Below are 12,496 nucleotides of genomic sequence, written 5' to 3'. Positions count from 1 at the left end.
CGACACCACAAGCAACATCAAGAGTAATCACTTTCCCATCATCGATACCACCCGCTGTTCCAAAATAAGCACACGATACTGATATAAATAATTTTATTGTTGAACTTAATAAAACTGGTACTAAAACGTACTATGATCTACTGCATATCAAACTAGAAGTATTATTTTAAAACTGATATAACCTCCCGTGTTGGAATTGGAATGCCGGAGCTGTGCCTCGCCTCAAAAATCGTGAGTTACTTTTAATTTATAATACCTTTTTCTTTATTTCTTATGCTGAATTATTTGGATAAATAAATATAAGATGTTATTCCCCGGCTGAGGCGGCGGTAAACAAAAATAATTATGGAATTGGTGTGTACTAGGGTATAATAGTCAATAGTCGATCAGTCTCCAACACAAAACGGGCTCTCTGTGTGTTCTCTTCCCTATCTTATCTAGTGTCTGCATCCTCGGCCATATCTACAGCTGTTCGCTTGGCACACTCACTAACTTCGGTCTACAATTGGTTAGGTGTCTTACGAGTACGTACGGTAAAACTAAATATTTAGGCCTTAACTAAACTGATAACAATAGTGTGTGGCACATACTCCCGCCTAGTTGGGCAGCAGCTCGGCCAGCTGGTTTCGCAGACTGGGCGGCAGTGTGTCGGGGAACTTGATGTCGAAGGACACGATCAGGTCGCCGCGTCTCGAAGGCTCCTTGGGCACGGGCAGACCCCGTCCACTGATTCTCCTGGTGGTGGTGGGCTTGATGATCTCGTTGTTGGAGTTAACCGGAATCCGATCGCCCTGCAGCGTGGGCACACTAACTGGTGCTCCGCACAAGGCCTGTTTCAGACTGACCTGGGCGGTGTACTTCAGATCGATGCCCTCGCGCTTGAACTGCGCATGCGGCTTGTCGCGTATAATGAAGATGATGTCAGCCGGTATCTTGTTGGGCGCCGCATCGCCCTCTTTGGGAAAGGTGATCTTGGTGCCGGCCTTCCAGCCTGGCTTTACTGTGATGCTCAGTACCTTCTCCTCCTTGTGTGGACCCGCATTGCCCATGGCCATGCGTGAGATCTTCATCTTCTTGGTGCAGCCCCTGTCTACTTCCTCCAAAGTAACATACAGATCATGCTCGATGGGCGGATCCTGCTGCTGCTGGCGCTTGCGGCTGGGAGCCTGGGCATTGAAGGACTGCGAGCGGAAGGCACCGGCCATAGGATTGGCCGCAAAACCGCCGCCTCCAAACATATCTTCGCCGCCGATGTTCATGAAGATCTCGTTGGTGTTGCCGCCTTGGCCGGTGCCAAACATGTTGTCGCCGCCGCCAAAGAAGACGCCAAAAGGATCCGAAGAGCCGAAGAACTGGGCAAAGGTGGCCCTTGGATCGCCGTGGAACTGGTAGCTGTAGGCTCCCTGCTGGCTATTGCCATCTGGTCCGGGCATGCCGCCCTTCAGGCCATCCTCTCCGTACTTGTCGAATATATCCCGCTTCTTCTTGTCCGAGAGAACCTCGTAGGCCTCGGCAATCTCCTTGAAGCGCTCCTCCGCCTGCGGGCTCTTGTTCTTGTCGGGATGGTACTTTAAGGCTAGTTTGCGATAGGCCTTCTTGATCTCATCATCCGTGGCCTTGCGGTCGATGCCCAGAATCTTGTAGAAGTCCTTGGCCATCTTAGTTTGGGTTTTCACAGCTGAAATAATAATAGGGAGAACGTTTTTAGATTAGAATGAACACTGATTGCCGGGCTGTGCCGATTGCTTTGCTTTCGGTGGAAATTGCTAGAAAGCACACGTTGTGCAACTGCCGTGTTGTCATGCGAGTGACGTAGTCCGTGGATTCCGAATGCTCCCGTGTGTGGAGCTGATCAGATCGATGCTCCCTGCCCACACAAGGCGGCCCACATGTATTTACAATACTTGACAATATGCTAATTCTAACTCACCTCAAAATCTATAAAAATCCGCTTTACAATCCAAAAATGCTTAATGCAACGGCAAAGTGCAATTGCTGCTGATTTTCACAATCCACTATTTATAATTTCACGGGGCAATGTTCTTGAAATATTTATGACGTTCTACTCGCAATTGATTCAATTGTTCTTTTCGTTTTCTTTATCCACTCAATGTGGCTTGCGCACTGAAAACACACCCTCTTTTTCGTTCTCTATTTTGTTTGATAATGAGCGCTAGCCCACAGTACAAGACGTTTTATAGACTTTTTTTGTCTGCGTCGAAATTTCTCGATGTTTCTAGTCTTTTAGGGTTGCATCTCGAATGCCGATTGCCGATAGGTCTAGAGTGTTGGAGATGGTACACCAAGTTCTAGCTATTTAAGGCTATTTTTAGCGGGAAAAGATGTCAAGTCAAAAATTCGCTATGACCCCGTTTTATGAAGATTGTAATTCAAAGTTGTTCTAGTCTTTAATTAGTTTACACATTATTTGACAACATTAGTTTTAAACATTTAAAATATTCCTGTAAAATGATTTTCCCCATTAATCAAATAATAAACCAATTCGGCTTTATTGGGAACTTATAACTATTCCATCTTGCAAAAATAAAATATAAAAAGAAATTATATTTAAATATATATTCCATTATAATACAGGGGCTTTTCAGAAGTTGTACGACAACACTGATAAAAAATACAAAAATGTACACTTTGCCAGTGTGACCTTAGTACGTTAACCCAAAAATGCATATCTGGGCTTGGCATTTTGGCAGCTGCGATGCTTAGTCACACTGGAGCGAGCAACTCTGGCAAAGCAGCCGCAGCCGAACAACAAAAAACATTTAGAAAAATGATCCGTCGAGCCTCTTTTTAACCGGATTTAAAGTGCACCGAGAGGAAGCCAGGACGCAGGAGCAGCGCAGCAGGATCAGGATCAGAGGAGTGGGATAATTGTGAAGAAAACGCCGCAATCCCCCCGCAACACCTATACACACGAACAAAACCGTATACCGCAGTATTTTCACACACTTGAGGTGAGTGAGATGGAGGTACACACACACAAACACAAATAGAGAGAGAAGAAAACAAGGCGCCCCTCGAATTTTGCGACATATGGACGCGCCCCGCTAAGGACTAATTTCCCAGCCCGAAGGACAGCCATTTGGGGCCACTTTTGGGGCCAACCCAAGCCAACATATGCGTGTCACGTTCCACAGCAAAGCCTTGACCGATCGCCCCGCCCACCGACCACCGCCCACCGAGGTGTTGCGCAAACGAAGGCAGCCTGTGACCCTTAGCCCCTTCCCCAAATTTAAATAAATATTCTTCGGCATGGCGCCAGTGGCCAGGATGTCGATGTCTCATTGCAGCAATTGCAACGGCGGCAGCAGCCTCATAAAAATAGTCATTCATTCCCACAAATAGAGAGCTGGCGAAATGAAAGAGAGCCCCAAAGACATTAATAGCACTTTCGCTATAATCCCAAACATCGCCTATATTCATTGAGTAATCCGACGGGGTTCTCGGGGCCTTTAAGTTCCCCCAGAGTACTTCCCACCCACTGCTTTGTTCGACGATAAGCCTTATCAGCTCTAGTCCCTGAGCAGTCATTGCATTTTCCAAAGGGTGTTGCCTATAAGTTGATTATTACACCCTTGGCTTTATGCAAGTCAATTATTGCTATCACAGTTCCTGCAGCCCAACTGCAAAAATCTCTTAACTAAATATGTATACAAATTTCCATTTTGTTGAAAGCGATTTCTGTAGCACCAGTTCCAGAACCTCAGATTCAATTTTCAACTCTCATACAATGATGGTTACATTTTGTTGAAGCTTAGTTCTTAGCGAATTCTTTTTCTAATTAGTATAGATTTTGTTATGGCAATTAATATAAATAGGGGGCCTTTAAAAGCAAGTTAAATAAGAAAGTTCACGACATATTTTTATAAAATCATTAATAATTTTTTTTATAAATAGATAAAAAATGAAAAATAAGGTTCGACTCCAAATTATATGGTGCATGCCCTATAAAAACTAGATAGTACCGCACTCAGCTGGGCGGCTATTCGCGAACGATCGGCCGCCAGATCGGGTGGGATATCTTCGGAATCGGTATCTCAATCGGCCAGTACACGCGTGAACTATGTCGTGCGCTGACGGCGCGGTCTTCTAGTTCGAAAAGATTTCGGCACACTCAGATCTGACGGTAAAACAGCCAGAAATTGTTGCATATAGAGCACGGATATATACACACTTATTCACACAACATTGGAACCTCCAACTGAAGTTGTTCGAGGTCTAAGAATAGAAATCATTTCGTAATGGAGATTTCGAACTCAAAAGTGCATTATATGATCAAAAATCCTGCGATTTCCGGCAGGCAGCAGTCATATCTCAGTCATCTCGTGGTTTTGTAGTCCACATAGATTTTGCAGTACCGAAATAGTTCAAAAATAGCACAAATATATGCGAGAATGAGCACTCTTCTTCCTGCCCCGCCAGAGTGTCTATATGGCATAGATAACTCGCGATATCGGTTTCTGTAATACCCAACAAACACAATCATTGGCCGAAAGATATCATAGTCATCATGTAAATATTGAGTGGGGGAAAATGTGTTGAAAGTGCCACACTATTCTGATGGATAGACATGTATCTATGAGGCTGTGTGCTTCTCTGAAAACCTTCGCGTTTACAAATAGCCAGATATACGCTTTTTTGAAACGCTCCCAAAGCTGTCTTATATCTGGCTCCTCTCCCCTCTTTTTCTCGACTTTTTTGTGCTTTTTCCGAACGCTCCGATGTGTCGTTGTCGCTGTCGCCGCCTGTTTTTATTTTTAGCAGCACGGGTTTCTTATTTTGATTTCTGCTGGCCGACGTGTATTAGCATTTTTGGATCCCCATCTCGCTCGCTCCCTTGCGGGGCTATACGGGTTGTGTTTGGACCATCCAACATGTGTTTGAACGGCAACTGCAGCACATTCACATCACGTCGAGGTGCATCCTCCATTCGAAATCCCAAAATATCTTCGCTTGCTGTGTGTTTGTGGTGATTTTAATGAAACGAATTGGAAAAACATTGCAAATCGTCGAGCCAATTGCTTGCGACACTGAATTAGATGCAGAGCATCTTAAGTCTCTTAAAATTAATGGCAAAATAGACATTCGAAAAAAATTAATTTTAGAATCAATTGACAGGCATTTCTAAAGATTATAAATATATTTGATCTACAGTCGATATTACATTAATGAAATGTAAAGCAATCTAGATAAGAAAATATTCGAATCGTTTAATCGACAAGAATAAATCAACTAAATAAAAAAGGAAATAAATGGGATCCTCTCTTTTCGGATATAATCATAACATTATACCTCATTTTAATGAAGGTACGTGAATTTGCAGTTCCTTTTATTTAGAACATAACTAAGTTGCCAGCTTTAATAAAAAAATAAAAAAATGATTCCCTGACCTATAGAACTTTTTCAAAATATGCCTCAAATATTTCATTATTCGATATTAGCTCAATGATACATATTAAAAACCATACATTTTTAACTAAAATTTTCCATCTGTTTTTCTTAAATCTGTCAAGACTTACAAATATTTCTAGAATAATTTTTAATATGCCCAAATCGATATTATTCGTACATGTAGATGGGCCGCCCACTTGCAATTTGCGCAACGCCGGAATGGAGGCTAGACATATTCCGCCGTATAATCGCTACCACTTCCGTTACAGTGTCGAGCAGGGACCCACAAAGAATCCCAGCCAACATGGAGCGATATTTGTACTGAAATTTATGCATTCAGTGCGCCCGATAATGACGTTGGTCGCAAAATGGAGGCGAATTATATTTCCCGCCGCATCCTCCGGAGCCAACTGATGGTTGGTTGTTTACGAAATTCCACTGCGCGTTAGTCACGACGTCGATTTCGGGGGGCAGTCGATGCTCGATTGGGTGTACGTGCTATATCTATATATATATATAGACGGCAACTGGCGCTGGCCCGTACAAATAAGGCGCGAAAAGCGAGCCCGGAGCACGTCAACAGCCGTGACTAGGGAGGCGGGACGGACTGTTCTTGGTTTCTGCCGCTTTATTCGCAAATGAGGCCAAAAACAAGAAGATTTCGCAGTAATTTGGGGCTGGTCGACCCCTCTTCCTTGTTTACTACCGGCCTTAGCTGTCCAAAGAAGCTTCGTCATGACCTGCAACTTGGCCACGCCGGAGACGTCAAAGGTGTCATTTCATCACCCTTGTTTTAATATTAAAGAAAAGAAAAACCAATACAAAATTCATGAGTAAAGCTCAACGTTTCACTTTCCATCTATCCGCAGGTTTTCCTCAACATTACTTGAACACTTCGCAGCAAGGACATGACGGACAAGGATAGCGAGCAGTGCACAGTCTCGGTCTTTGACCAGACGCCCGGCTCGGAGCAGAAGAAGATCAATGTTGTGGTTCGCTCCCACTTCACGGTTAAGCGCGTAATCGATCTGATAGGCACTCAGTTCCCTTACGGGAAGTTTGAGCTTCTGCTGCAACCACACGAAAACAAGGATCTGGTAAGGATTATCATTTAATCTATTAAAGAGGAATCTTTTACGAATTCCACCTTTTCAGGTTAACCTGAATGCCCTTGAATCCAAGCTGATGTATGATGTGGATGGATTTGAGCGCCAGCTAAAGAACCACTTAGTCCTGCTGCCCTCCGGCAGCTGGGATGGCGACGTGGCAAAACGCTTTGAGTTGCCCATCAAAAAGGTGGTGGTCAAGAAGGTCGTAAAGTCAGACGAGGCGAAGGCCAAGAGCCCAGCCACTGGCGAGAAGAAGAAACGCGTGGTTGGCGAGAAAACTAAGAAGAAGCCAACATCGGGATCTTCCTCGCCAAGCAAGACAAAAATCTCGGTCGAGGACTCTTCGGTCAGCGCCAAAATAAGCGTTAGTTCGGAAGAAAGCCCAGAAAAGATCAAGGCAACTAAAGAGAGCAGCCCCAAGGCCGTTTCAAAAGAAGCTCCCAAGGCCAGCCCAGAAGAAAGTCCCGAGGTATCTGCGGAGGCTAGTTCCAAAATATCTTCTCCCTCGAGTCCCATTGCAAAGAAGGCAGCGAAAGTTACAACAGAAACTAGTCTCGAGTTACCGAGTCCCATTAAGCCATCATCACCAATTAAAGAACTGGACTGCGAACCGTTGGACTCGCTGAGCAAACAACAAATCTCCGAGCAACTGCAGCTTTATCCACAAGGTAGAAACTTCATCTCGCCGGTGGACGATGCCCCCTCGGACTTATTTATCTCGGATGCCGAGCAATTGTCAGATGACGACCTGGCACTGGGCGCATCTGCCAGTCCTACTAATCTGGGACCGGGCTATGATTTCGGAGCCCCAACTGGTGATTTGGACGGCGAGGGTGCGACCGGTGAGGTGGATCTATCTACGATTGGACCAGACGACGGAACGGACCCGGCTCTCTCAAATTTCTATCGCCGCAAGTATGGCGGAGATGAATTGCCAGCATGGCAGAGAATCAACACCACGGCTGCGGACTTTGTGGCCTCGGCCACCACAGAAACAGAGGCAGAGACACGGCAAAAGAATGGAGGATCTAGGGGATATGTGGGATTGGTTAACCAGGCCATGACCTGCTACCTAAACAGCTTGCTTCAGGCACTGTTTATGACACCTGAGTTCAGGAATGCTCTATATCGCTGGGAGTTTGACAACGACAACGAGGCCAAGAACATACCCTACCAGCTGCAGAAGCTATTCCTTAACTTGCAGACCTCGCCAAAGGCGGCGGTGGAGACCACGGACCTAACCCGTAGCTTTGGATGGGACTCGACGGAGGCCTGGCAGCAGCACGACATCCAGGAACTGTGCCGCGTCATGTTCGACGCCCTGGAGCGCAAGTTCAAGAACACCAAGCAGGCCAACCTCATATCCAACCTGTACGAGGGCAAGATGAACGATTACGTCAAGTGTCTGGAGTGCAATACGGAAAAGACGCGCGAGGACACCTTTCTAGACATACCGCTACCGGTTCGTCCATTTGGCAGCAGCTCTGCCTACGGCAGCATCGAGGAGGCTCTGCGCGCCTTCGTTCAGCCAGAAACGCTCGATGGCAACAATCAGTATCTGTGCGAGAAGTGCAAGAAAAAGTGCGACGCCCACAAGGGTCTGCACTTTAAGTCCTTTCCCTACATCCTCACGCTGCACCTTAAGCGCTTCGATTTCGACTATCAGACAATGCACCGCATTAAGTTAAACGACAGGTGAGCCGCCACGGTAATTCATTTAGTTGCAAACCCATAGGGAATCTTTAGATAAAATTTAGAATCTTCAGATAAAAATGTATATATGAATGGGATTTTTACGTAGGTGTAGACTATTATCTCATTTGAACTAAGGTAATTTGAGCTTGGATGTGCATTTCTTTTTTTCGGACGTTGAAGTAGCTCTTACGACCCCAAGCAGTGCTTGTTTCGCACGGAGCCCTATTCCCCATGTGAAAAAGGGACAATATAGTAATAAACATACAAAAGTAATTCATACTTATTTAATTCTAAATAAGAAAAAATTTATGTTTTTAAAATTGACAAAAAGTTGGCAGTAGAAATAATATGGTATAGTCCAATGATTTAAAGTAAGAGGAATATAGTTCCTGGTAATTCTATTAGGCATAGAGTAGTTTAAGCGACCCAGTATCTCGGGACTCTCCACATCCCCGAGAATAAGTTTGCTAAGCATCGCTCTACGGTTGGATAAAGATGGTAAATTAATTAGAAGCCTATAAGATAAACTGTGTATATTTTTTATATTTCTTTTGATACTAGAAACTGATTTTGATAATTAAACCCATTCTGCCTTCCAGAGTGACCTTTCCCCAGACCCTTAACCTGAACACCTTCATCAATCGGAGTGGCAACAGCAACGAGCACAGCTCCCAGATGAATGGTACCGTGGACGATTGCAGCACGGCGGACAGTGGTTCGGCCATGGAGGACGATAACCTGAGCAGCGGGGTGGTGACCACAGCAAGCTCCAGCCAGCATGAGAACGACCTGAACGACGAAGACGAGGGCATTGACATGAGCAGCAGCACCAGTAAGAGCGCTAAGCAGGGATCTGGACCGTATTTGTACGAATTGTTTGCAATCATGATTCACTCGGGCAGCGCTTCCGGTGGCCACTACTACGCCTACATTAAGGACTTCGACAACAATGAATGGTTCTGCTTCAACGATCAAAATGTTTCTCCTGTAGGTTTTGATTTAATGTTTTAAGTGATTTTTATAAACTGACGGACTTTATATACGCAGATCACCCAGGAGGACATACAGCGTTCGTTCGGCGGACCCAATGGCAGCTACTACTCCAGTGCCTACACCTCCAGCACCAACGCATACATGTTGATGTATCGGCAGGTGGACGCTAAGCGGAACGAACAGGTCGCCAAGGTAGCCGACTTTCCGGAGCACATCAAAACGCTGCTGCCAAAGCTGCATTCGGAGGAGGAGACTCGAGTGACTCGACTGGGCAGGCATAACACTGTTCCAGACTTGGCTCTTCCGGATTTGCACAAACCGCGCGTCTACTTCTACAATCCCTCACTGAAGAAGATGAAGTTCACAAGGGTGTACGTGTCGCAGAGTTTCGACATCAACCTGGTACTGATGTCCGCCTACGATATGCTGAATGTGGAACAGTTTGCACCACTTTCGCGCTGTCGCTTGGTGGCTTACAACTCCACGATGGACACTATTATCCAGTCTTTGGAGAACTGCACAGATCCAGCTCTGACTGAACTGCGCGCCGCACAGAACTACAGTCTGGACTTTTTGCTGGAGTACCGGGCTGACGACCAGCAGTTTGAGCCGTACGCTCCGGACGGCATCACGTGGTATGTGTTTATGGTAGATCTATCGACAATGGCGATGGACGGTCCCTTCCTGGTTTACTCAGCAGCGCGGGAGCGAGAGGCCAGCGACGCCCTGCGCCGCTCCATCGGCCTCCGTTTGCGCATTAGCGAGCAGCAGTTCCTTCTCGCCACGGTTCGCGGCACGGTACCGAAAGCTTTCGTGGCTTACGATCCCAATCCGTCGCCCGAGGCGCTCCAGCACCTCCAGAACCTGGCCAATACCCAGTTCAAATCCATAACATATTTCTACTTGAACGTGCCCAATACCGATCCCGCCAGCCTCGAGATGCTGGGTGTGCCGAGCGTCGAATCAGTCGAAGTAAGTTTTAAAGATACATATTGTTTAGTTCACTGATTTTAATTTTCTTCGCTTTTTTCCAGCCCGCCAGCGGTGGTGATGTGGTGGACGCCGCCATGATGAACGGCGTGGCATCCGGTCACGAGTCCTCCAGCAATGACTGTGACTGGAGGCGTTACAAGCGGGATTTGCTCGAGCCACTTTCCCAACCCAGTCCCAGTCATGGCCACGAGTCCAACTCGGAGGACAGTAGTCTGAGTGACGGAGACCGCACTTTGGTGGAGACGGAGAACCTGGCACACCGCGGTGGTGGCGACAGCCAAGTTAGCTCCACCAGCCACTCGCCACAACTGTCTAGCCCTGAGGACGAAGCCGCCTCCCACGATGCCATGATGCGGGTTCACGCCTATTGCAATGGCAACGGCAGCTATGCGGCGGCCGATGTGATTGATCCCCTGCTCCTGCCCAGCAGCACAAACCACTTCTTCCACGCAACAAAAATTGAGTGCGTTGATGTCGTGGGCACTGGTTCCAGTTCAGGTCACCTGTCCGACGAGGAGGCTCAGCTGCGGAGGCCCACGCGCGCTTACAAACTGCTGGTGGGCTCACACATGCGCATGGTCGCTTTCAAGCGCCACATCGAGGAGCTGATCCAAGTGCCCATCGCCTACTTTAAGCTGCAGCGCAAGCACGATACCAACCTATCCAGCAGCCAGAACAACTCTCTGGTCCTTCTCACCGAGGGCGAGACACTGACTGTGGAATTGGGCAAGAATCTGGAACCGGACGAGTTTAAGGCCAAGATTCACTTTCTGCGACTTGCGGACGTGGACAACGAGACCTCTAAGTTGCCCTGCGTTTGTGAGTGGGTCTACAATGCCAACACTACCGCGGAGCAGGCCAAGAAAGATCTGGTGGCCAAACTACATCGCATGGACGCCAAGTATGCCACTCTCACTGAAGACAACTGCCGCATCTGGCTGAAGGGCGGGCGTATTCCGATCAAGATTCTGGCCAACGACGAGACGCTCTACTGCGACATGCGCTCCACCATCGCAGCAGAGGTGGGGTTATTTAAATATATGGATTAGGACTATGGTTTTATTTTGTTTATCTTCGTGCCATTACAGTTTATTGTACAGGAGTGCGAGGAGGGAGTAAATCCACAGCCTAAGGACGATTCACTGACCATATTTGTTAGGCGCTGGTGCTCAGCTAAAATGGAGTTTGGAAAATTCCAGGAAATCACTCTAGACCGTAAGCATATTTAAAATATCAAAGTTCAAGAATGATAACGAAGTTATTTTTCTGAATCTTAAAATTTTCTTTTACAGAGGACAGCGAGCTTAGACGTTCATTATCAGAGATCAGCGACATCACAATAGACAAACTTAGCTATATGAGGGTATATCCAGGTCCCAGCTTTCGTTGATCACTATCTAAACTTGAATCGTTTTTCTCGCAGGTGATCAGCAACTTCCCCTGCACAAGCATATCAGCATTAAGCGTCAACGAGTCCAACAGCTGGTTCTCGGATCCCGTCAGCCTGGACAAGTATCCGCTGAACAACACACAGACGGGCAACATTTACCTGTACAAGTAAGTATTTGAAGAGTGAAATTTATAGAGCCAACACTGACAGATCTCACCAACAGAGATAAAAGTGTACCTGCGCGTGAGCTATCGCTGGATGAGCGACGTCAGATGAACGCCAGGGAGAAGGCCCGCTTGGATCGGGTGGGTTGCGTGTCCACCACGCGATACTCGCAACGCCGGGAACGCGCCCTGAAGATCTACCTGGACTCGCCGGAGAAGTCGAACAACGTGACCGCCTCGGCACCCATGGATGTGCATGTCGATAATTAGTCTGGCCGCGAGCAAAACACAGTCCTCGACCCAAAAAAAAACTACACCACACTATGTATGTAGCGAGGGCAGACCATTAAATCTCAGATCCTGTTATAGTCAACGGCCACATGTCCTAGTCGGCTGAAAATGCTGGTCGTGTATTCTATACTTTACCAGCAGGAATTGCGTATTTTGTTCTGTTGTTTATTTTATTTGACGCAAAAGGAGAAAGTCGGCAGGATGGGCAGAGCGTATTTAAACGGACTGGACTAGACTAGATTGAATTGGATCCAGGGTCATCGGCTGGGGTGGATGGCACAGAACTAAACGACTTTACCCATAAGGAAGTTATTCTTGCAACTTTCGTAATACCCGAGTTCAAAGATGAGACTGTAAAATTTAAACTAAACATGCAAGAAATCTAAATTACAAATTGTATAATGTGAATGTGAACATCAAAACTAAATTAAAAGTATAAAATAAACACAACT

The 12,496-nt window shown here is 46.5% G+C and overlaps 2 protein-coding genes across 3 annotated transcripts; one reads left to right on the top strand and one right to left on the bottom strand.

Annotated features, from left to right (window-relative positions):
* Positions 1-76: 76 nt before the first annotated feature.
* Positions 77-2,200, bottom strand: LOC108037486 (dnaJ protein homolog 1). Its single transcript, XM_017114058.2, has 2 exons — positions 1,931-2,200; positions 77-1,678 (listed from the first exon to the last, which is right to left on the bottom strand). Exon 2 carries the CDS (start codon positions 1,656-1,658, stop codon positions 597-599), a length of 1,062 nt encoding a protein of 353 aa, XP_016969547.1. The 5' UTR covers positions 1,659-1,678; positions 1,931-2,200; the 3' UTR covers positions 77-596.
* Positions 2,201-2,717: 517 nt separating this feature from the next.
* Positions 2,718-12,494, top strand: LOC108037487 (ubiquitin carboxyl-terminal hydrolase 47). Of its 2 annotated transcripts, none has more exons than XM_017114060.2 (10): positions 2,718-2,972; positions 6,279-6,506; positions 6,565-8,213; positions 8,813-9,200; positions 9,261-10,178; positions 10,241-11,221; positions 11,288-11,414; positions 11,492-11,562; positions 11,623-11,756; positions 11,813-12,494. In XM_017114060.2, the coding sequence occupies exons 2-10, from the start codon at positions 6,318-6,320 to the stop codon at positions 12,021-12,023; spliced, it is 4,668 nt and encodes a 1,555-aa protein (XP_016969549.2). In that variant the 5' UTR covers positions 2,718-2,972; positions 6,279-6,317; the 3' UTR covers positions 12,024-12,494. The 2 variants fall into 2 exon arrangements, with proteins under 2 accessions (XP_016969549.2, XP_016969550.2); XM_017114061.2 differs by lacking the exon at positions 2,718-2,972 and adding an exon at positions 4,037-4,144.
* Positions 12,495-12,496: the final 2 nt, after the last annotated feature.

This window comes from Drosophila rhopaloa, unplaced genomic scaffold (genome assembly GCF_018152115.1).
Source record: "Drosophila rhopaloa isolate 14029-0021.01 unplaced genomic scaffold, ASM1815211v1 contig_163, whole genome shotgun sequence".
In the NCBI taxonomy this organism is placed as follows: Eukaryota; Metazoa; Arthropoda; class Insecta; order Diptera; family Drosophilidae; genus Drosophila; species Drosophila rhopaloa.
The sequence above is the reverse complement of the archived record's forward strand: the minus strand, read 5'-3'. Positions and strand labels throughout refer to the sequence as shown.

Excerpts from the sequence above, each read along its gene's own strand:
- LOC108037486 (XM_017114058.2), bottom strand. The coding sequence starts at position 1,658 with ATGGCCAAGGACTTCTACAAGATTCTGGGCATCGACCGCAAGGCCACG.
- LOC108037487 (XM_017114060.2), top strand. The coding sequence starts at position 6,318 with ATGACGGACAAGGATAGCGAGCAGTGCACAGTCTCGGTCTTTGACCAG. Across the intron at positions 8,214-8,812 it reads CGCATTAAGTTAAACGACAG|AGTGACCTTTCCCCAGACCC; the intron begins GTGAGCCGCCAC and ends TCTGCCTTCCAG. Across the intron at positions 9,201-9,260 it reads ACGATCAAAATGTTTCTCCT|ATCACCCAGGAGGACATACA; the intron begins GTAGGTTTTGAT and ends TTATATACGCAG.